This window comes from Python bivittatus, unplaced genomic scaffold (genome assembly GCF_059951505.1).
Source record: "Python bivittatus isolate LINGU-HERP-01145 unplaced genomic scaffold, Pbiv_v1 ctg000020_np1212, whole genome shotgun sequence".
In the NCBI taxonomy this organism is placed as follows: domain Eukaryota; kingdom Metazoa; phylum Chordata; class Lepidosauria; order Squamata; family Pythonidae; genus Python; species Python bivittatus.
In genome coordinates, this window is record NW_028277030.1 from 18387594 (window position 1) to 18409319 (window position 21726).

Genomic DNA, 21726 nt, shown 5'->3' on the forward strand with positions numbered 1-21726 from the left:
ATCTGCTTCAGAGAACAGAAAAGTATTTCCTTTTGATGCTCCTCAGAAATTGTAAACTGAATTTCCAGTCAAAAGTACTGGCTATACAATGGAAATACACGTAGACGGCCAGATTTTGGAACCCCCCTTCTTCAGGACAGAGCCCCAGCCCTTTTTACTGATGCCATTTACGCATACCATAGATACCTTGTTTGTCATTAAACAGCTAAAGAAACAAATCCTTCTCTGTTCTTCCTGTAACGTCTCGTAATTTGCCCTGAACCTGGGCTAATCCTATTTTCCTGACTAAGGATTGTAAGAGTGACTTGATGTCACAGCAGGAACTTCACTTCAGACTTCCTTAGGGAAAATCTGTGTGTTCTTTTATTTATCCTTAGATGTCAACAGTAGAGATTGCATTAATTTACTGAAATTAGGTCTCTTTCCCATTCTGGAAATTGATATGCCAGATACTGTCCCACCATTACCAACGGTAACCCTCACCCATCTGAAAAATACTTAGTCTCCCCCCAAAGAATCTGTTCAGAATAAGGCAACACTATGCTTTGGATTTCATTCCAAAAAGTACAGGGGGATACACTATTTGCAACTCCTTAAAGCAGCTGTGTATTTTCCTGAGGTTGCATGGCTGCCCCACAAGCTCTGAAAAATGGAACTGCAGTTTCAGAATCAGGAAAGCTCAAAATCCCAAGCTCTTGACATTTTTCAGATAAGATATAATACTTCTGGTGATGCTCAATTATATAATACAACAACATTGTTTGAGCAATACTGACACTCTTTCACTTGCCTGATTATCCCATAATTGATGGACTATAACCCAAGTATAAAAGCCAGCTTGGTGTAATGTTAAGACATCAGACTGGAAACTGGGAGACTGTGAGTTCTAGTCCTGCCTTAGGTGCAAGGCCAGGCAAGGGCAAACCACTTCTGAAATCTTGCCAAGAAAACTGCAGCGATTAGTCCAGGCAGCTGCCAGGAGTTAAAAACTGACTTGAAGGGACAAACCAAGCCAAACCAAACCAAGCATTGATATTTTTACTCAGAAATCTCATTTATGTTCAATGAAACGTGCCCTAAACAAAGTCAGAATTGCAGCCATAACTTTCATGAATGTTGGTCCCAGTGGGCAGTGATACACATATACTGTATGTGGAGCTCAGGAATTAAGCTTGATTGCAAGGAAACTTTACCTTCAGAAAATGAAAGATCAGCACTGACTGTCAACTGACTTCTAATGTAGCACTTATTGTGTCATTTTCCTTGCAAAAATGTCTTTTGCTTTTATTCTGTTATACTCTTGGGGGGTGGGGGGAATTTCATGCTGACAATAGCACAAACTGAAAGGCTCTTTAGCATCTCCTGTTCCCTTTTATAATATCAATCACACACATACCTGAGCAAAGACCACTCTTGGCCCTAATGGAATTCTTAATTCTCTCTAAGCCTGATGGCATTATGGGGGCAGAGAGAAGCCCCCTCTCTTCTCTGTAATTTAACAAAAAAGCACAATAGCCACTCAGTTTTTTTAAAAATGAGCTTTGAAAGGAAGAAAAGGGAAAGTATCCAACTGCCAATGCACTGAAGTTAACTAACATATACAAAATGTTATATGTTAGTTATAAAGCAGGTGCAAAATGAGAGAAAGGTCCTAATTCAATATTCACATTCAAAATAAGCTACACAGGGGAAACTGCAATATATTTTCGCAACCAAACTTTTACCCTACAGCAGTATTTCTCAACCTTAGTGGCTTGAAGATGTGTGGACTACAACTCCCAGAATTCCCCAGCCAGCATGGCTGGCTGGGGAATTCTGGGAGTTGTAGTCCACACATCTTCAAGCTGCCAAGGTTGAGAAACACTGCCCTAGAGAAAGGCAGGGATTGTGATAACATTCGAGCAGGCTGCTTGTGCATGGCACATGGAAAGCTTCCAACTCAAGCATTTTCTTACACCCAGCTTCATGTAATTTGTTTTTGAAAAACTGCTCTCCTACCGTCAACACTTTAAAAAAAAAATCAAATATTGACTTTTTTTTTAAAAGAGCATAGATATAAAAAAAGAAAAGAAAACAAGAGGTAAGAAACACCAGGAATAAAATCAATCAGCCACTCAAAGCCCAGGCACATTTTCTGGGTTCAATGGCTGATAAATAGGCAGGCTTCTCTGGAGAACACAGGGATTCTTTCTGTGGTTCTGTCCACCTCCCCAGTGCAGCTGGGAGCAGAAATGTGGACCTTTAGTTCCATACACACATATCACAAGCAGTAGGCTTTTTAAAATCAATGAAAAAAGCAACTAATCCATCCAGAATGCCCGCTGGCAATGGACAGTAAAAGCATCCAGGGTGCAGCATTGTTCTAACACTGACAGCGCCAGCCCCAGCCCCTCGGAGAAGCCTTGGTGGCCCAGCTCTACAACTACTTTTGAACAACATTTGTGATGCTGTCATTCTAAGAAAACTCCTCTCCCTCACCAAGAACTATTTTCTGTTCTGTCTAATAAGTACCTCTTATTAAAGCTTGCGTGCCTGTATATAATGAAAGTATTTTTTTTAAATGTCCTGCTTTCTCTTCCCCTCTTCCATTTAAGACCACAATGATAAGCTTTATATTAACAATACAGCTTCTCCTTAAAATACTATCTTTAAACCTCTCCCAATTTAGAAAGAATACCCCAAATCATTCATCATTCAAGACATATGTAAACAAAGACTCTGATCACCCAGATCACCAGCGTGGAAGGATGAAGATCAACAGCCAACAAAAATGCCCATCCAATTTTTAAAATACAAAGGAAACACACAAGGGATTTCCCTCAGCCCAAATCATCAACATTTTATAAGATAAGAAGTACAAATAATTTATTCAGAAATTAATGTATTGTTTTGCATTACACGGTGAACTTTCAGTAATAATGACAATGAAGACAGACTGCTGTCTGGAGCAGGTGACTGAATCCAGTTTTCCTAACACAAATGAAACATTAATTTCAATTAAATTCACATCAGTATCATATTTCTACTTCTGACAAGTCCTAATAGGGGAAAGTAGGAGAAGAAAGCCACAAGGAGCATGAATTTCAGAGATAATTTCCAAGGCAATTATTGAACCAAGCAGCATCCCCCTCCCTCATTTTGGTGCTGTAGTTTTTGGTCTGAAGAAAGAAGACATTGCTTTCATGCCGCTCTTGTCAACCTTCGCTAATGCTTTTTGTGCAGCTGACATTTTATTGCTTGCCTGGAAGTAAGAAGAAAGTAAAACATCAGCACAAAGTTTAGGATTCAATTCTTTTCACATACGGGACTCATAAATGGCGACTGCACACAGTCCCTCACACAACATTTTATTCAGAGAGTCGTTATAATAATCATGCCAATCCCAAAGAATCAGCTAAGATAAAAAATCAGTAACATCTGAGAAACAAATTCAGGTTGAAAACACCCTTTTTCAGATTACATTGTGAAAACATTCAAGTACAAGCATTCTCTTCCCAAAACATGTTACTTCCCCCCAAAATTAATGTATACATCTTTAACATTCTTTCATGCTTAAAGTATCAAATTCATACGAACAAAGACCAACACAAAAATCAAGACTAGAGTTTCTGCTTCAATCTTGATTTATAAGCCATTATTAAGTTCTTATGGTGACTAAACTGAATTAAAATACCTATCAGAGAAAAACCTCACCAAGACAATAGTAAAGATAGACTTTGATGACTATGAGACTGTTAGCAAAATAGCAAGATGACAACTACATTATCTCCACTGATTTTAACTAGCTAGCCAAATCTTTGGCTATACAGTAGGTCTCTACTTTATACTGTATTTCTCTAGCATTCCTAAGAATGAAGCTATTTGTGGTCCTCCCAACAAAATCCTATTCTGATCCACATGGTTTTTAAAAATAAATTTACATTGATATTTCAGCCAGAGCAGACAATGTGAACAAGAATCTACTAATACCAACTATTATGCATATCAAAGCAGCCACATGCATAGGAAATTCACCTTGTGAGAAATCAATCACTTTTTTGCAACTCTCAATACTTTGGCTTAGTAGGAGACCAGATTAAGTGCGTAGTCTTGCTTTCAGTTCCACGCTACTTTTCATGTCCTCTACTGGTATTTTTATGTGACAGCCTGGCTTTATACTAAATCAGTATCACAAGAATATTCCAAGTCCTACTGATCTCTGTGGGAAACATTGTATTAAAGAACTGAGCTGCACTTTCCAAAAATAAAGAACCCTTGTAAGATGCTTGCAGAGCTAAAACCTGGCATAATTAGGAAAAAAACCGAATATATTAATGCCAATATTGCAATTTACTGCGCACATCACACTAAGGCAACATTTATCCCTCGTTTACCAAGTAAACCACTGGCAGTGTTCAAATACCACACTCAGCCAAAATCAAACAAACTACATTATGGCTTTGCGTGAGAAGTGAATCCTGTAGAAGAGTAATTGAGTCTCTAGAAACCATGTTTTTAAATATTATAAAAATCAGCTCTTTAAAAAGAGATGTCCTTTTAATTCTCTCTCCTTTCTCTCCCCACTCTTCCTAATATTTTATCTAGCTGTTTTGTCAGTCAAGATACACTATTCTGAAAAACTGAGTTCTATTGCTGTCTTATAGATCACACTTACTTGAACTGCCCTGTTCCCCCCCCACACACTTTTTATAGAGCATCCTACTGTTAGACAAAATTTGAGGCAGGAAAACACAGATACACATACCTTTTTGTTTTTCAGATCAACAGTATTGAATTTAGTATAATCTTCCGCAGCTTCCACGGGAGCATCTGACAGTTTCCTTTTCTGCAATGGTAGAATGATGATTTGTGCCATAAATCACAAGTTGGGCTCCTGAACTTCAGAGTCAAAATGTTCAGACTTATGGAATAAACATAGACAGACACCATAGAGAAATGTGAAGTAGCACTGTATGATCTAATCTTTGATGATTAATTGGTAAATCTAAAACCGAGATGTGAATTTTGAAAGTGCTACTGTGCTTCTCACATTTCTCAAAAAAACCCAAAAATGAGACAGTCATGAAATGACATCATTGAAATTTGCGGCTGGGTACCATTCTATCACCTGAAAATACACATCAGTGTAGCTATAAAGACATGCAAGCAGTTTGTCCATGAACTGTTCCATGCAAGGAACAGCTGGTTTTCAGTTGATTTGGGTATGAATTCTATGTCTGAGATGTTTTGTTCCAGATATGGACAGAAACTCCATTGTTCCAGGTATTCCATTATGTTCTATCTGCTGTAATTGAAAGTTGTCTCTTTGCTGCCATCTGGCGGTTTCCAGATTTTTGCATGTCCTGAATCTTATTGTTTCCAGTAGCCAAATTACCCATAACAGTTTTTTGTTTCCACACAAGCACAGAACAATCAAATTATTTCAGGTTTTGTTTCTCCCAAACCTTAGCCAATAGATTGGCTGAACTTCTGAGATGCAATTTTGGCTTGAGTTCAAAACAAAACACATTTTCCATTTCATGAACACCCATATTAGTTCAGGGGTCAGCATGAGTCCTATGAGTGCCCACAGATACAATCCTCCTAATTAAATAACCCCCCCCCAAAAAAAGTTTTAAAAATGGCTGAACTCTCTCAGGGTTTCATTCTTGTTTGATTCTCCTAAGGTTTTAGCATTTTCATAATGAGCTCCTGTGAGACAGCAGGGTAAGATTGCACCAATTATTTAAAATGTATTTTTATATGAGGATGTCCAGCATCTGAAAAGATTACTGGCCCCTGATTTAGCAGCTTGCATAACTAAGTTGGTTTCACCTTTATGTTTGAAAAGGCAATCTTTATAACTATCTTTATAACAAAGGTAATAAATATTTCAAGAATTATCTTCTACTTCACTAATGAATTCAAAGCAGTTCTTTTACAGTTAGTTTTTTTTCCAGTCCTGTTGTAAAACTGGCGAGCAACATCTAAACCGGGGATAGAAAAGCTATAGGATTTTCCAAATGTTGCTGGATTATAATTCCCACCATTTCTGACCAATGGCCACAGAAATGGAGCTTATGGGATTTGGAATCCAACCCCCTCTGAATGGCTCAAGGTTCCTAGTGCTGAGAAGGCCTTCCTTACCTTGGATGCTGGCTCTGCTGGAAGATCTGTACTTTGTGGAAGGCTGGAAGCCAGAAAGGTCAAGTTAAACTCTACAGCTACTGGATTACATATTTAGCATATTTACCTCAGCTATTTATGCAGTTAAAAAGCCTGTGGCACTTTCCCACATAAATTAATTTACAAGATTTATATCACATTTGCCAACAATTAAACAAAATTTTAGGGACTGTAAAGTTCCCTTTGAATCAAGCTCAACTCCTGACGACTTTATGGACATGTCCAAGTGGTTTTCTTAATAGTAAAACAGAAATGGTTTCTCACTGCCTACTTCCAAGATGTTTTTTCCCCCCACTACTTAGTCTAGTCTACAGCCCTGATATTTTCTGATCATCTCCCATCCAAGTATTAACTAGGTTTCACCTAACTAAGCTTTTTCAAGATCAGCCATTGTTAGCTATCTAACTGGGCAAATATGTTTTTATACACTTACTAATTCATCTTAATGAAAACAAGTATTAATAGTGCTATTTTAGGAACAATTTTGAGGCCTTGTGGCTATATTCTTCAGAGCCTTCACTGTGTATTTACTGTATCAGTCCTGCGCTGAACACTTAAAACAGATGAACCTTCTCCCAAAGATTAAAAGGTAGCAAAGAAAACAAAACATGGAGATAGAGCCACAGAAAAAATACCTGGGATGCTCCTTCTTTCCTATACAACTCCCCTCTGGGATCCTCAGAAATCAGGCAAATGAATCTAACGTAAAGCAGAGCTCTGGCCACAGAAAATTCTCTGCCTGATTTGGGGAATCTCCCCACAATATACAGAGTCCTGCTTAGCCCAGCTCCCTCTACTGAACAGTGGCCTCCCAACTCGGAAAAGGAGACACAAAAAACAGCTGCATGGAAGGCAGGCAGGGAAATAGGGGTGGGCTCCACTATACTACACACATTTTCCAACCAATATCAGTCACTGGAACCATGACAGGAAAATTCTCCTTTGTAGGGGTTAGCTTTTTAAATTAGTTAAATTCTCACCATAAATATTTAGCTAATGCTGTACTTAGCTCTTCAGGAACATACTCCGTTATTAAACCATGAGCGTAACGAATATAATCCTCTGAAAAATAAATGAAACAGACATTGCATGTTACTCATCTATCTTATTTAGCAGCCTCCTGTCCCAAATGTGTCAATTTCATTTTTTCTTCTCTTAATCAGCTCCTCCCAGTTGCTGAAAAAGAACCAGACACACATGATTTTGCCAAGTTCCCTGTCTGACAATGATTAAAAACGAAGGTGAAACCAAAAAGTAAGTTTCATAAACCAAAATTCATGAAGACAAAGTGGTATATTTTACTCTACATAGTTTTGTTCAACAAATTTAATTCCCTTACCTTCTGTGCCACTGTTGACCGGATTATTGCTGATAAATGTAGCAGCCTGTACTTTTCCACCCACAGGTATGTTATTCTCTTTTAATACTTTCACAAGCTGGTTAACCTATCAAGAACCACAAAATAATACTACCATAATCAAAATTTGAAGCCATACACTGAAATCCATTACATATTTTTCATGGCAAATACAGCCTCTTTGTCATAGAGACAGGAAGCACAGTCATTCATATTACTGAAATGCTGCCTGTTCAGGCAACGAGAATTTTTAAAAGAACAAAATATTTCTGTTTAAGTTGTTCAGCAGAAGACTATGAAGTATTATGCTTACAGTACATATATTATTATAACAGAATCAGTGTTATAAGATAGGCAGCTGTATAATCCATTTAAATAAATAAATACATTTTAGTAAGGGATTAATGCACTTTAAGTTGCAATATCTAAACTTTTCCCCCAATGTAGCAAATTTGTTATACAGTAATCATATCATGGCAGGAAGAATAAAGCTAATATAATTATACTAGTAAGGGGCATTTAGCTGCAATTGCTCTCCTGAAATTGTACATAAAACACTTTTAAAAAATAACAGTTGTGTTGCAGGACCCCCTGCCTCTTCCTTTTTAGACTGGTACTTAATGCTACTCATTATAGATAAAAAACACGCATGTGTACGTGTGTGTATTTGTAAATATCTACTGAAACCAGCATGGGGCATTCTATCCAACTTAATTCAATCAATGTGTTTTAAAAATCTGCTTCTTTACCATTTTTTTCAGGTTCTCTAATACCTCTAATATTGAAACTACTATAAAATTATGTGAAACTGATGACATCATGTGGATCTGAGTCCCTGGCATTATATTTTCTAAATATACAATCTAATGCTAGGTTAGAAGGATGTGCACTTTTAAAAGATAAAAAAGAAGGCCCCAAGAGGCAAGGTCAACCCTCAGTCAAGAACTGCAGTCAAATCAGAATCTTGTATGAAATGGCTAGCATCTTTTGTACCCACTGAGAGAAAATATGCCTTAAAAACGAGTTTTCTTTACATCGTTGTGTTTCCCAGTTTTAACTATTACATATTTGCTTTATAATTCAGTACAATGTATTACACAATAGATCTGTCATTGAAGAAAGAAGTGCTATAATATGTAACATTAAAAAGGGTGACAGAAGAAAATATACCTTTTTCTTTAACCACTTCAGTGTTTTCTCCTCACTGTATCTAAAAAATTTCTTACCACCTATTTCTGGGATAAAAGAGAAGGCAGACTGCATTTAGTCTGTGCATTAATAGAACTAGGAGACAAAATAGATATTTATTTCAGCATCTGGATAAGTTTATCAACATCACTGAATACTTTGTAGGAGGTCTACACACACACACATGCACAATTATCTCATACTAAGCCAAACTACAATCTAGTTAATCTATCTGAGCTTTATCTAAAACCAATAGAAGAGGAGAGAACCCCAAGGACTCCACATTATCTAAAACACCTATCTTTACAATTGTGACTACAAGTAGTCCTCACTTAACTGTTCATTTAATGACAGTTTGAATTTATGACAGCTTTGGAAAAAGTGTTTTATGACCTGTACTTGCACTTATGACTGTCGCAAACTGTCACACCACCGCCATGGTCATGTGATTGCAATTTGCAACCTTTTAATGACAGTTAAGCAAATCACCACAGTTGTTAAGCGAATCACATGGTTGTTAAGCGAATTCTGGCAAAAAACATCTATTGGGGAAGCTGAATTCACTTAATGACCATGTGATTCACTTAACAACTGTCATAAAAAGGTCGCAAAATGAGGTCCAGTCACATGGTGATTCAATGACCAATTTTCCAGTCACTATTGTGGTTGTTAAGTGAAGACTACCTGCAGTGCCTTTCAGATGTGTTGTATTACAGTACCCAGTATCCCCAGTCTGAATAGCTGTGCTAGCAGGGAGAATGATGGGAACTGAGGGAACCAGGCTGGGAAAGTTTCACTACAACTGGTAGTACCCCTTTTAGAGCAGTGTTTCTCAAACGTGGCACCATTAAGCACCATGACTGGCTGTAGAATTCTGGGAGTTGGTCCACATATCTTAAAGTTGCCAAGTTTGAGAAACACTACTTTAGAGTTTTCAAAATCATGCTTTCTCAGTCCTGGCTGAAGATGCTAGGGACTGAACATGACCTCCTTGCAGATGCTCTGGCACTGAGCTTTGATATTTCTTTTTATTAGACCCAGCATAAGTTTACACAGTTAGAACTACAGCTTATATACCGTATTTGACATTCACAATGGCAGAGGGAATTTCTAGAAATGTGAATGTCATATAGGCTGGATCTTGAATTTGCCTCCTAAAAATAGACAAGCTCCTTCCATCCATAGAAAGCTTCTTATCTAGTAGAGCACTGCTGCTAATGGAAGAACGGAGGCAGCAATTTTTGCTGACTGCCTATAAAATCTACAAGAGGCTGCCCCCGCTTTTTTGACTCCCTGTTTTCTGTATAGGTAGTCCTTGTTTAGCAACTGTCTCGTTTCGTGACTGTTCAGTTACAACAGTGATGAAAAAGTAACTTTGTGACCAATCCTCGCATTTACAACCTTCACAAGTCTGCAAAGCAAAGGAAAGCTGAAGTAAGATCATAAGTACAGTTGTGGTTTCACTTAGCGACCACTTTGCTTAATGACTGAATTGCTGGTCCCAATTGTAGTTGCTAAACAAGGACTACCTGTAATCCCTGAAGCCCACCCCCCACCCCTCAGCAACAGCATAGGAGGTGGAACTATGAGTTAAAAGGAGAGAATTGGCAAAAACACTCTACTTGACCAGGTGAACTATCCTGAGCAGAATACTCTCTTGCAGCGCTTCAAGTGGCAGAAGCCTGGATTAAACCCTAGGTAAGTAAGTAAATAAGTTTATTGTTGTAACCACAGGTCATAACAAAACCCTAGGTATGCACCCTCAGCAGTTTCTCTATGGATTCACATAGGTCACCAGGTTTATCTCATTTCCGTGCTCACTGCAAGGATGGCTTGTGAGGCTCCCCAAGAGAGCTGGCTATCTTAACTGGCCTAACAGAGGTAGTGGCTACAGGCTTGCAGGTCTACATTTAATATCAGTTAATAATTTTAGTTTGTAGTTCTTGTACCTTTTTGCTCAGCTAAGTGGTGAATTGACTGTGAGGTACTTGTGCACTGTAGCAATTTCATGCTGGAAGAAAACTCTTCATCTACCAAAATCTGATTCAGTGGCTGAAACTTCCCCTGCTGAGAGTGAGGCAGGGGAACAAACAGTTAAAAAAAAATCAAAATGATTCAGATAATTCTTAACAAAACATTATGCCCTGAGATTTTAATGGAAGGTTTTCCAAACAAGACTATCTTATTGCTGGGCCAAGTGTTCTAATAAATCAGAAAGCAGCAGAGCATTAACAATAATTTCAGAAATATTTCTTGGGACATTTAGCAATGATGGATATTTGTTTGGGGGGGGGGAAGAGATACATAATATAATGTCAGTTTCCTGAAACATTTTAGTTGCCTACCTCTTTCTCTGCCTTGATAAGATAGAAAAGCACAAGAAACAAGGGATCCATTGGTGTAGCAAAAAACAGACGTCCATCTGAAGGTGGAAAAATACATATTATCCTAGCAGGAACTGTAAACACAATCTGGAGTGCTTCCATATAATACAGGGACAAATGCTACAATGATTCAGTAGCGAAGTCAAAGACCTCCATCCTATCATTGCTAACTTAAATTTATCCTTTAAAATAAGTTTTTGAAAAGAATGAGAATACTTACTGCAAATAGGAAAAATGCTGTCTATTCAAATTCCAAACATCAGTTGTTTTCCACACACATACAAGGCAATACACCATAAAGAATAAAAATAGTAGGCCTATACAATATATTAAATACAGTTTCAAAATGTATTGCCTTTCCAAGAATGCCATACAAAGCAGGAAAAGATGCAGCTGCTTTAAAAAGTTGCAGGAAGTATTATGCCCATGCCCAGTCCGCTGTGAAGCTGTTTTTGGAATCAAAATAGAAGTGCTCCATAGCCCAAAATATAAAATATTCCATAAAAACCTCTACATCCATTTATGTTAAATTAACTGCTGTATTAGTATTTTCCTTATGATTCTGAAACTTTTACCTGCAGGGCAAAATTGGATCTCATGTGAATAAAAGTGAGAAGAAATAGGTTGGATATTGTGATTCAGATCAATTCAGAAAAGTATGTTCTGCTAAACATGTCTCCAGAATTGCCATATTTGGCATTGTAATTTCCCCCTTGGTATTTTAAAAAAGTGTGAGAGACCATGGATGAGTATTTGGTTGATTTTTTTCCCCCCAAGAAAGACCTTGAACTTAGGTAGACTCATTTGCCCCAATGCAGAGGGCCACAAAGGGCATGATCCTCACTCCTATATTTCTAACCTCAAGGGAAATGAGATTTCAGGAGAAAACTACTATCCCTCTTCAAAGTGCTACCAGACGAAAGTCAACCACTGAAAAGTGTAGTGGTGTAATCCCTTCTCTGAGCTCAACATTTTCTCAAAACACCCAATTGCAATGGAAATATGGAGGAAAAGGTGAGATCAAAAAACTGGTTTCTTCCCCCTCTCCTCCCCCTCCAGATCCAAAGAATACACCAGATCCAGAGGTTGGTAGTGGTACCTTCCAATCACTGTGAAGGGATCATCATAATGCTTAATATAAATCATGATGATTCAATGAAATAAATACAAATAACTGAGTCTGGAACATCCCAATTTCTACTTCTCTGAGGGGAGGAAGAAACAGGCAACCATGAGAACCACTTCAAGGTAGGGAAAATATTTCAAAAAGTGTAAGTGATTGCTACTCAGACCTGAAACAGAAATGGAGAGTCTATGGAACTACAGGGATTTTACATTAAACCACAGCTCCCAGCATCTCTCATCATTGACAATGCATCCAAAGACCCAGCTTCCCCTGCCTTATGGCACTGGACCCGATATATCCATGTCCTGTTCAACCTTCTACTCACCACGCTGAACTTCTTGACCAATAAACCATGACCGGTATTCTTCATGAAAAGCTTTTATTTCAAATATCTGATATGCGTCACTACCAAATAAGTAAAGGGCAGCTTGTCCTGTTAAAACAGAAACCATCATCACATTCTGGTTTTGCTATGCAATGTTTTTCCAAGACTCATCTACAGTGGGGCAAAAAAGTATTTAGTCAGCCACCAATTGTGCAAGTTCTCCCACTTAAAAAGATGAGAGAGGCCTGTAATTTTCATCATAGGTATACCTCAACTATGAGAGACAAAATGGGGGGAAAAATCCAGAAAATCACATTGTCTGATTTTTAAAGAATTTATTTGCAAATCATGGTGGAAAATAAGTATTTGGTCACCTACAAACAAGCAAGATGTCTGGCTCTCACAGACCTGTAACTACTTCTTTAAGAGGCTCCTCTGTCCTCCACTCGTTACCTGTAGTAATGGCACCTGTTTGACCTTGTTATCAGTATAAAAGACACCTGTCCACAACCTCAAACAGTCACACTCCAAACTCCACTATGGCCAAGACCAAAGAGCTGTCGAAGGACACCAGAAACAAAATTGTAGACCTGCACCAGGCTGGGAAGACTGAATCTGCAATAGGCAAGCAGCTTGGTGTGAAGAAATCAACTGTGGGAGCAATAATTAGAAAATGGAAGACATACAAGACCACTGATAATCTCCCTCAATCTGGGGCTCCATGCAAGATCTCACCCTGTGGGGTCAAAATGATCACAAGAACGGTGAACAAAAATCCCAGAACCACACGGGGGGACCTAGTGAATGACCTGCAGAGAGCTGGGACCAAAGTAACAAAGGCTGCCATCAGTAACACACTACGCCGCCAGGGACTCAAATCCTGCAGTGCTAGACGTGTCCCCCTGCTTAAGCCAGTACATGTCTGGGCCCGTCTGAAGTTTGCTAGAGAGCATTTGGATGATCCAGAAGAGGATTGGGAGAATGTCATATGGTCAGATGAAACCAAAGTAGAACGTTTTGGTCTAAACTCAACTGGTCGTGTTTGGAGGAGAGAGAATGCTGAGTTGCATCCAAAGAACACCATACCTACTGTGAAGCATGGGGGTGGAAACATCATACTTTGGGGCTGTTTTTCTGCAAAGGGACCAGGATGACTGATCCGTGTAAAGGAAAGAATGAATGGGGCCATGTATCGTGAGATTTTGAGTGAACACCTCCTTCCATCAGCAAGGGCATTGAAGATGAAACGTGGCTGGGTCTTTCAGCATGACAATGATCCCAAACACACCGCCCGGGCAACGAAGGAGTGGCTTCGTAAGAAGCATTTCAAGGTCCTGGAGTGGTCTAGCCAGTCTCCAGATCTCAACCCCATGGAAAACCTTTGGAGGGAGTTGAAAGTCCATGTTGCCCAGCGAAAGCCCCAAAACGTCACTGCTCTAGAGGAGATCTGCATGGAGGAATGGGCCAAAATACCAGCAACAGTGTGTGAAAACCTTGTGAAGACTTACAGAAAACGTTTGACCTCTGTCATTGCCAACAAAGGATATATAACAAAGTATTGAGATGAACTTTTGATATTGACCAAATACTTATTTTCCACCATGATTTGCAAATAAATTCTTTAAAAATCAGACAATGTGATTTTCTGGATTTTTTCCCCCATTTTGTCTCTCATAGTTGAGGTATACCTATGATGAAAATTACAGGCCTCTCTCATCTTTTTAAGTGGGAGAATTTGCACCATTGGTGGCTGACTAAATACTTTTTTGCCCCAGTGTAACTAAAAAGAAAAAAATAGCATTTTTACAGAAAAATATTTGAGTATGTATGTGTAAGTGTAAAGAAAATTTAGCCAATGGACAAAAGACAAAAAAGAAGTAGTAGGAGGAAATCAATCATACTATTCTACTGTCAAATAATCTGAACTATAATTAGGTATATTTACACTGTAAGCCGTGGTTTATCAGCCAGCAAACAGAGTCAGAAATCAAATGCAATACCATTCCAAATTAGATCACACAGTAGCAATGTTTTATTGGCATTAGAAACTAAATATGATCAATATACCCTTTATGTTACTTGAAGGAGCATGAGAAAAATCCCTTCTTTGCTCTTAGCTATTTAGTGAGATGAAACCAACTCCATCAGAGGCAATTATAGGAAGTCAGTTTCATTATTTTAGTTCTTACTAGTTTAGGTGATGACTGGAACAGGAATTCAGGAGCAAAGTCTGTGTAGTTTGTCTTGTTGGTTCCTAGTTTGGAATGCTGACTGTTCTGGCAGTATGTGCATATATTATACGCACATACATACATACAATTCATATTTTCATTCATTCATATATCTATATCTAAAATCTGCCACCCTCTAGCTGCAAAGAAAGCTGCCATATTGATGCACATTTCAAGGCAAAGAAGAATGCTTTCAAGGTATTGGTGCTTTGTCATTTCAGCTTCTCTTGAAGAAAAGCAAGGCAAATATCTCACTGACAAATCAAAGGCTGGTTTCAAAGGGGCCTGGGCAACGCTTCATTTTTATTTTCAAAAAAGTGTTGTGCTGTTTGACCATTATAAATGTGTGTATGTTTTAAATAACAGGAATTATTGTTACCAGATATACAGTAATATCTGAGTTCATAGATCATGTTAAACTATAGCTTGCTTAACCAAGGTTTACAGAATAAACTACAACCAGTTGATTTTACATAATATAAACTAAACAAACCATATCATACTATTTAGTGTGAACCCAGCCATGATATCTTGTTTTTCCCAGATCATAAATAATTCTAGTCACCTGACAGTATTACATTTAGCATTCATTTCTATTTATCTTACCAGAGTCCCAGCAGAAGGTAATTTATATAACACAGGCATAATTTTAGATTTTAAAAATTCTACCAGATAAAGGGATAAGTATCTCCAGACAAATATTGATTTTTGAAAAATTCACTTTTAAAGTTCCAGCTGACAAAGGGATAATAGTAGCCATGATGAGGACAAGACTACCGCTACAAAGGGAAATAAAAAGGGGCAGTTCAGATGGCATTAAGCAAGTAATATTTTACAGTGTGAGCCTTGCCTGTACTTGGATGTGGCAGCCTTGTAAACAAAGGCCCAGCGTCCGGCTTCTTTGGGAGATCAGTTGCAGTTTCTGAAAAAGGGTGAACACTTGAGTGTGACAGATATCCTTATATATTTTACAATACCCATCTTAAAAACCATGACTGTAAATATAGGTGAGGGTTCTCTGCGCGGTTGGGAGGGATAAGAGAATCAACCAAGTCCCCCTTTTGTCTTCTTTGAGCTTTACAGACTTGATTGGCTGAGCCTACCTCTTCAGGACAGCCTTCTTGTAAATAAGGCTACATCGCAGAGCCCGGATGGTACTTTTTCCAAACCTGTCATCAATGTTCATGGGCATGGAGGTAAGATGGCCAAGCCACTGCCCTTTACCCTGATGTCATCTTCTTGGCTCAGAAGACTGCTGGCTTTGCCTGGCTCCCAACAACTTGTGGAGTCCTTGTTTCTCTCTGAGCTTGCTTGCTTGGAGACGTTTCATTACCCAACTAGGTAACATTATCAGTGCCTCCAACATTTCAGGTTAAGAACAGAAAACATGGAATATTTGGGGCATGATTGTCTTCACACAGGCTACCAGGTTCCTTTTCTCTCTGTTTCTAGACCAGTGTTTTTCAAACTTGGCAACTTTAAGCAGTGTGGACTTCAACTCCCAGAATTCCCCAGCCAGTATTACCAATTACCTCAGAAAACTTATTTAAAAAGCTGTAACAAATACTGCTAAAGAATTACCCACCATTCTTCCATGAAGTTTACAGTACAGAATAGAGAGTGGTTTTTCAGAAATGCAAGGAACCTCTGAAAATATTTTGATTTTGACATAATGAGGTATATGATCCTTCTCAACACAAAACTGTTCAGGAAATGATGTTTAATATCATTTCTGGTCTGTGAAAATGTGCACGCTTTTTTCCTAGTTCATCAGGACTTACTACAAATCTGACTGAACGATATAGAGCAGTGTTTCTTAAAGTGTGGTCCTGGGACAACTGGGGGTCCCCCAAGACCCTCTCAGGGGTCGGTGAAATCAAGTGATTTGCTAGCCTATGTTGAAAAACAATACAATATTAAAATCCCATCCAACAAGCGGTAGTGGCAGCAGATGTGACAATTTTTAATATGGTAAATATTTATAAATATAACCTATACCAACACAAGTTCTTTTGGGGTCCTCCATAATTTTTTGAAGTGGGAAAGGGTCCTCAGAGAAAAAAGTTTAAGAAACGCTGATCTAGAGATATACTTCCAAAATGCATGAGCAGTATTTCTGATACAAAGTTACTACCAGACCTCTTAGCTACTAGGCCCTTGGAAATCGGATAAGCCTGCTACCCTGTGCAGCTGCTTGTGGGGTGGGGGAAATGTGAGTCCTCTTTCAGCCTTTCCAGAGGCAACCTTTCGTCTCAGTGGCTGGCATTCCCTGGCTGATTTTCTAAGCTAAGCAAGGTCAGGCCTGGATGGGAGGCCACCAGAACATCCTCCACTGGATGGGAGGCCACCAAAACATCCCCGACTGAATCAAAAGAAAACATACTAAGAGGCGGTATCAGCAAATCTCTGCATTTTAGCCAAAATATCCCACGCAAACGTGCCCACTTGGAAGACACGTTCATGTTACTTTGGGTTAGGGTTTTGTTATGACCTGTGGTTACAACAACTTTGGACCAGCCAACCTATTCGGGAGGGCAGCAATAGCCTGGTTCGGTATCTTTACTACTGCTAAGTGCCTTTACTACTTGCTATCTGAGGGATCGTCAGAAAGAAGAAGTAGTGAGATTTCTTCATGGAAATAATACCGTTGTCGCGACCGTGGGAAGGGAGACATCGCGCATGGGGAGCACTAACGCAAAGCCCAGGACCGCGCACCCAAGCACCGACCGAGCGCCCAAGGCGGCCGTGTGCGCGTTCAGGCGCGGGAATAAAAGCTCACTCCCTTGAATACAGTCCGCCATTAGTCCGCCCGTGCTCCTTCCGCCGACCATGGGGCACTTTTACCTGGGAGAACCACCACCCACTGGCGAGCGCTGCTCCCGCCGCGGCTTTTCGCCGGAGCCGCGGGCGGCCTCCCCTTCCCGCTCGGCATCTCGGCTCCGCTGCGAGGCGCAGCCCCAGTGCAGTCTTCGCAGACGCGTTAAGGCTAGAGCGGCGGGCGCCGCGCGGCTTGCGAGTCGAGTGGGAAAGAGGACTTCGGCGGCTGCTCGGCTGCGTGGGAGGCTGAGCGTAGGAGCGGATGCTGTACAGGGGCGGTGCGACTACCCGAGCTTTGCTACTGCCTCAGATGTATCGGGGTTGTATATTTTTGCCGTAGGCCTGGATGCAAACAGAAGGAAGAGGGGAAGGCGAAAGACAACCGTAGCAAGATTTCAAAGCGTTCTGTAAAAAAATACTGACGTTTAAAAATACATATAGTGCGATAACAGTGGAAAAGAATGTCGTGTCAGAACAACGGAAGGGAAGTTGAACTGTTTCTCTGTGTTTTATAAGGCTCCTGGACAAATATAGGGAGGACAAGTCGCTCAAAAGGATTCCTTGTCACGTTCACCACCAATGCGATGATATACCAACCCCCGGTAAGAGAGGCGGGGTATTTCTCCTGGCCGAGGCAGACCCAGGAGTGGCTGGGCGCTGTTGCCCCCCTGATGTGGATTAATGGGCACCAGGCCGGCCCGAGCGGAGAAGACGACCCTTTTCTTCTGATCCATCTTCTCTTCTAATCTATCTAGGGAGGGAGCCTCCTTAAGTGGGAAGGAGCTGCAGTCAGTTCTGCTCTGAAACACACGCCCACTCTCTAACGATAGAAGGCAGGAGCCTTCATATTTTGAAATACGATCTCGGGACTGACCCAAGTCAGTCTGTCTTAATACCGGGCATTCTTGTTAGCTGGAAAAAGAAACAACTGAAATAGAAAGAGCTTGAACTCCTTTTTTTTTTTTTTTTTTAATGATTTTTACCTTGTGAGGGAAGCTGGATTTTGCATTTTTATCCTGCCTTTGCTCTGCGACTTCAAGGTGGCCTCTACGGAGGTCCTTCCTGTTTTTATCTTTAGAACAGCAGTTCTATGAGAGAGATGGGTTGCGCGGAGCAAACAGTGACTGTCCCAAAGTTATCCATTGAGGTTGCAGTGGGGTCTCAAATCTGGGACTTCCCATTCTGATGCCCTCAGCAAAACGTTATACCAGTGCTTTTCAGACTGAGCAACTTTAAGATGTGTGTGGACTTCAACTCCCAGAAATCCCCAGCCAGCATGGGGAGTTCTGGGAGATGAAGTCCACACATCTTAAAGTTGCCAAGCTGGAAAAGCACTGCGTTATACTGCTTGCTTCCTATTATTTCACACGGGTCATGGCCACTTTTAGGGAGGGTGGAATGAAGGAGAATAATAGTATTAAAGGTCTCCTTTTCAGATGTTAGTCTAATTTCAGTTATTAGTCTAATTCTTAATAGCTCTTTGCTGCTACTTTTTGCCAGGAAAACTAACGGTGGGAGTTGGATTAAGTGAAAGCAGATCTTTGGGCAACGATTTTTTCTAATGTGTGACAAAGACATCTTTAAAATTGAAGTTATTGGTGTCACTGTGCTGTACAGTCATAACACACAATGTCTTTGGGTCATAAAAATGAGGGACTGTGAAATCTAAAAGTGTATTTCTTTAGGCCATATGCAGCTTATTTATATGAAATATTTTACTCTCATCTTCAGCCAAGGATTTTACGGATCAAATAAAAATAAATGAATACATCTGCAGTAGCTCTTTCAGATATTAGGGGGGTGGCTACGTACAGTAGAATCCCCCCTCATCTAAACTAACCATCATGCAAAGATGCCTACTTTGGGACATAACTCTCAGTTGATGGGAAGCAGGCAACTGTATATTGGCCTGCAATGCACACTTTAGAAATTCTAGCTTGCAGAGAAATTAGCTTGGGGTAACATCAGGCTTTGATGGCCTTTGTGGCCTTTTTGCCAATGTATATCAAAGATGACAGATACTGTCCTCACCTCTAGGAGGAAACGCAGCAAATGGCTTGGGTACAGCTGAGGCTGGCAACTTGTCTACCCTAACTTTACCTTGGTAAAAGGCATTATGCGAAAGCCTGCAACTATGAGGACTGATCATAAGTACCACTCGTTCAGCATCATTGGAAGTTCAAACTGTTGCTGAATGAGTGGTCATTAAGCGGGGACTACCTGTAGTCTATTTATGGAAAAAGGTTAAATATCTGTAAGAGAGTGCATCTGTATGAAAGTAAGAGTTGGGTAACTCAGGAGAAACTAGTAAGGGGAGTGCAAGTGGAAGAGTGGTACTTAGGATGTATTATGTGGTAAAACAAGAATAGGGTAAAGAAATGGGTGCTGACTGGATTTGGATTGAATACTAAAGTGAGTAACCTGTACAAAATAAAGTGTGTTGAGGTGATTTGATCATGCAACGAATGAATGAGAACTGAATTGCAAAATAAATAGATGAAGGATGAGTGAATAGGGTCAAAAGGAAGAGGAAAATTATAGTTCGGTGGACTTGATGGATTCCTCAAAAGGAGACAGGTGAGAGACAGAACAGTGGACAGAGGTATTCACACAGAGAGTTTAAATAACATTTCTTTTTCTTTCTTTCTTCTTTTTGACCTCGCATCTTAATTTCTTTGGTTTACTCTTTCTTACTCCTTTTCCGTACTTTGCATGTTGCTTATCCCAAAGAGAAAACCAGGATGGGCATCCACGCGGGGTGGGAGCTACTGATGAAATATGTACTGTGATGTCACAATGCAAGCTCCAACCTTTCAGAAGTACATACATCTCATTTTGGCATCATTGTCACAAGCTGTGGACCCCAGTCTTACATAAATAAGACCTGCATGTGAAACATACTCTGCTGCTTTTTGGGAGGAGTAGGGAAAAGAGAGACATGTGGTTATCCAATCGCAGTTACATGGAGTTCCTGCATTTCTTAGTTATATGGCATAAGCATTTCTCACTTTTCCCTGAGTATTAAAAAAAGTTGGCTGGAACAGTTCATATTGGTCTTTATACAGTTCAATCAATCACTTTATTACAGTCAATTAGACCAGTACACTTTATACAGTTCTGTTGCTGCCATCTTATGGCTAAATTACAGGACTTCGGCCCTTAATTATTGCCTCTTCATGGAAGAAATCATGCGATTGCAAACTCTTCCCCTTCCTCATTGTTCTATGCTGCCATCAAAAGCAAGGATTTGGACGGACCAACTTTGATACATATGTTTTTTTATAATTTTATTGAAGTTTTTAATAAACACAGTAAAAACTAATACAAATTAACCTAGAAGAAAAATGAAAAAAGAAAAGTTCAGAAGGTGCAGAAAAAGAGAAAGGAAAAGAATAAAAGAAAAAAAAAAGAGAAAAGAAAAAGGCAACAAAGACAATAATAAAGAAGTGGTTTCCAACCTTTGTCACACTGAGGATGAGCTAATATAACTTTTCACCCTCATTTAAAGTTACAAAAAAATAAACTCTTCTCCCCATAGCCTAATGTTCATGGAGACATATTCAGACTCACAGCAGAAGCCCCAACTTTGATACATATGCTGAGTCACAGTTACAGTGGGGCAAAAAAGTATTTAGTCGGCCACCAATTGTGCAAGTTCTCCCACTTAAAAAGATGAGAGAGGCCTGTAATTTTCATCATAGGTATACCTCAACTATGAGAGACAAAATGGGGAAAAAAATCCAGAAAATCACATTGTCTGATTTTTAAAGAATTTATTTGCAAATCATGGTGGAAAATAAGTATTTGGTCACCTACAAACAAGCAAGATGTCTGGCTCTCACAGACCTGTAACTACTTCTTTAAGAGGCTCCTCTGTCCTCCACTTGTTACCTATAGTAATGGCACCTGTTTGACCTTGTTATCAGTATAAAAGACCCCTGTCCACAACCTCAAACAGTCATACTCCAAACTCCACTATGGCCAAGACCAAAGAGCTGTCGAAGGACACCAGAAACAAAATTGTAGACCTGCACCAGGCTGGGAAGACTGAATCTGCAATAGGCAAGCAGCTTGGTGTGAAGAAATCAACTCTGGGAGCAATAATTAGAAAATGGAAGACATACAAGACCACT

General features: G+C 39.7%; 1 protein-coding gene across 2 annotated transcripts; it reads right to left on the bottom strand.

Moving 5' to 3' along the window:
* Positions 1 to 2803: 2803 nt before the first annotated feature.
* Positions 2804 to 18743, bottom strand: RNASEH2B (ribonuclease H2 subunit B). 2 transcript variants are annotated; one of them, XM_007421214.3, is made up of 12 exons: positions 18577 to 18743; positions 17621 to 17935; positions 15627 to 15698; positions 12546 to 12653; positions 11056 to 11132; positions 10660 to 10777; positions 8693 to 8757; positions 7505 to 7610; positions 7146 to 7227; positions 6127 to 6169; positions 4745 to 4825; positions 2805 to 3241 (listed from the first exon to the last, which is right to left on the bottom strand). In XM_007421214.3, exons 2-12 carry the CDS (start codon positions 17706 to 17708, stop codon positions 3134 to 3136), a joined length of 948 nt encoding a protein of 315 aa, XP_007421276.1. In that variant the 5' UTR covers positions 17709 to 17935; positions 18577 to 18743; the 3' UTR covers positions 2805 to 3133. The 2 variants fall into 2 exon arrangements, with proteins under 2 accessions (XP_025026101.1, XP_007421276.1); XM_025170333.2 differs by lacking the exon at positions 18577 to 18743 and having other exon boundaries at positions 2804 to 3241; positions 10660 to 10774; positions 17621 to 18446.
* Between the last annotated feature and the right edge of the window lie 2983 nt (positions 18744 to 21726).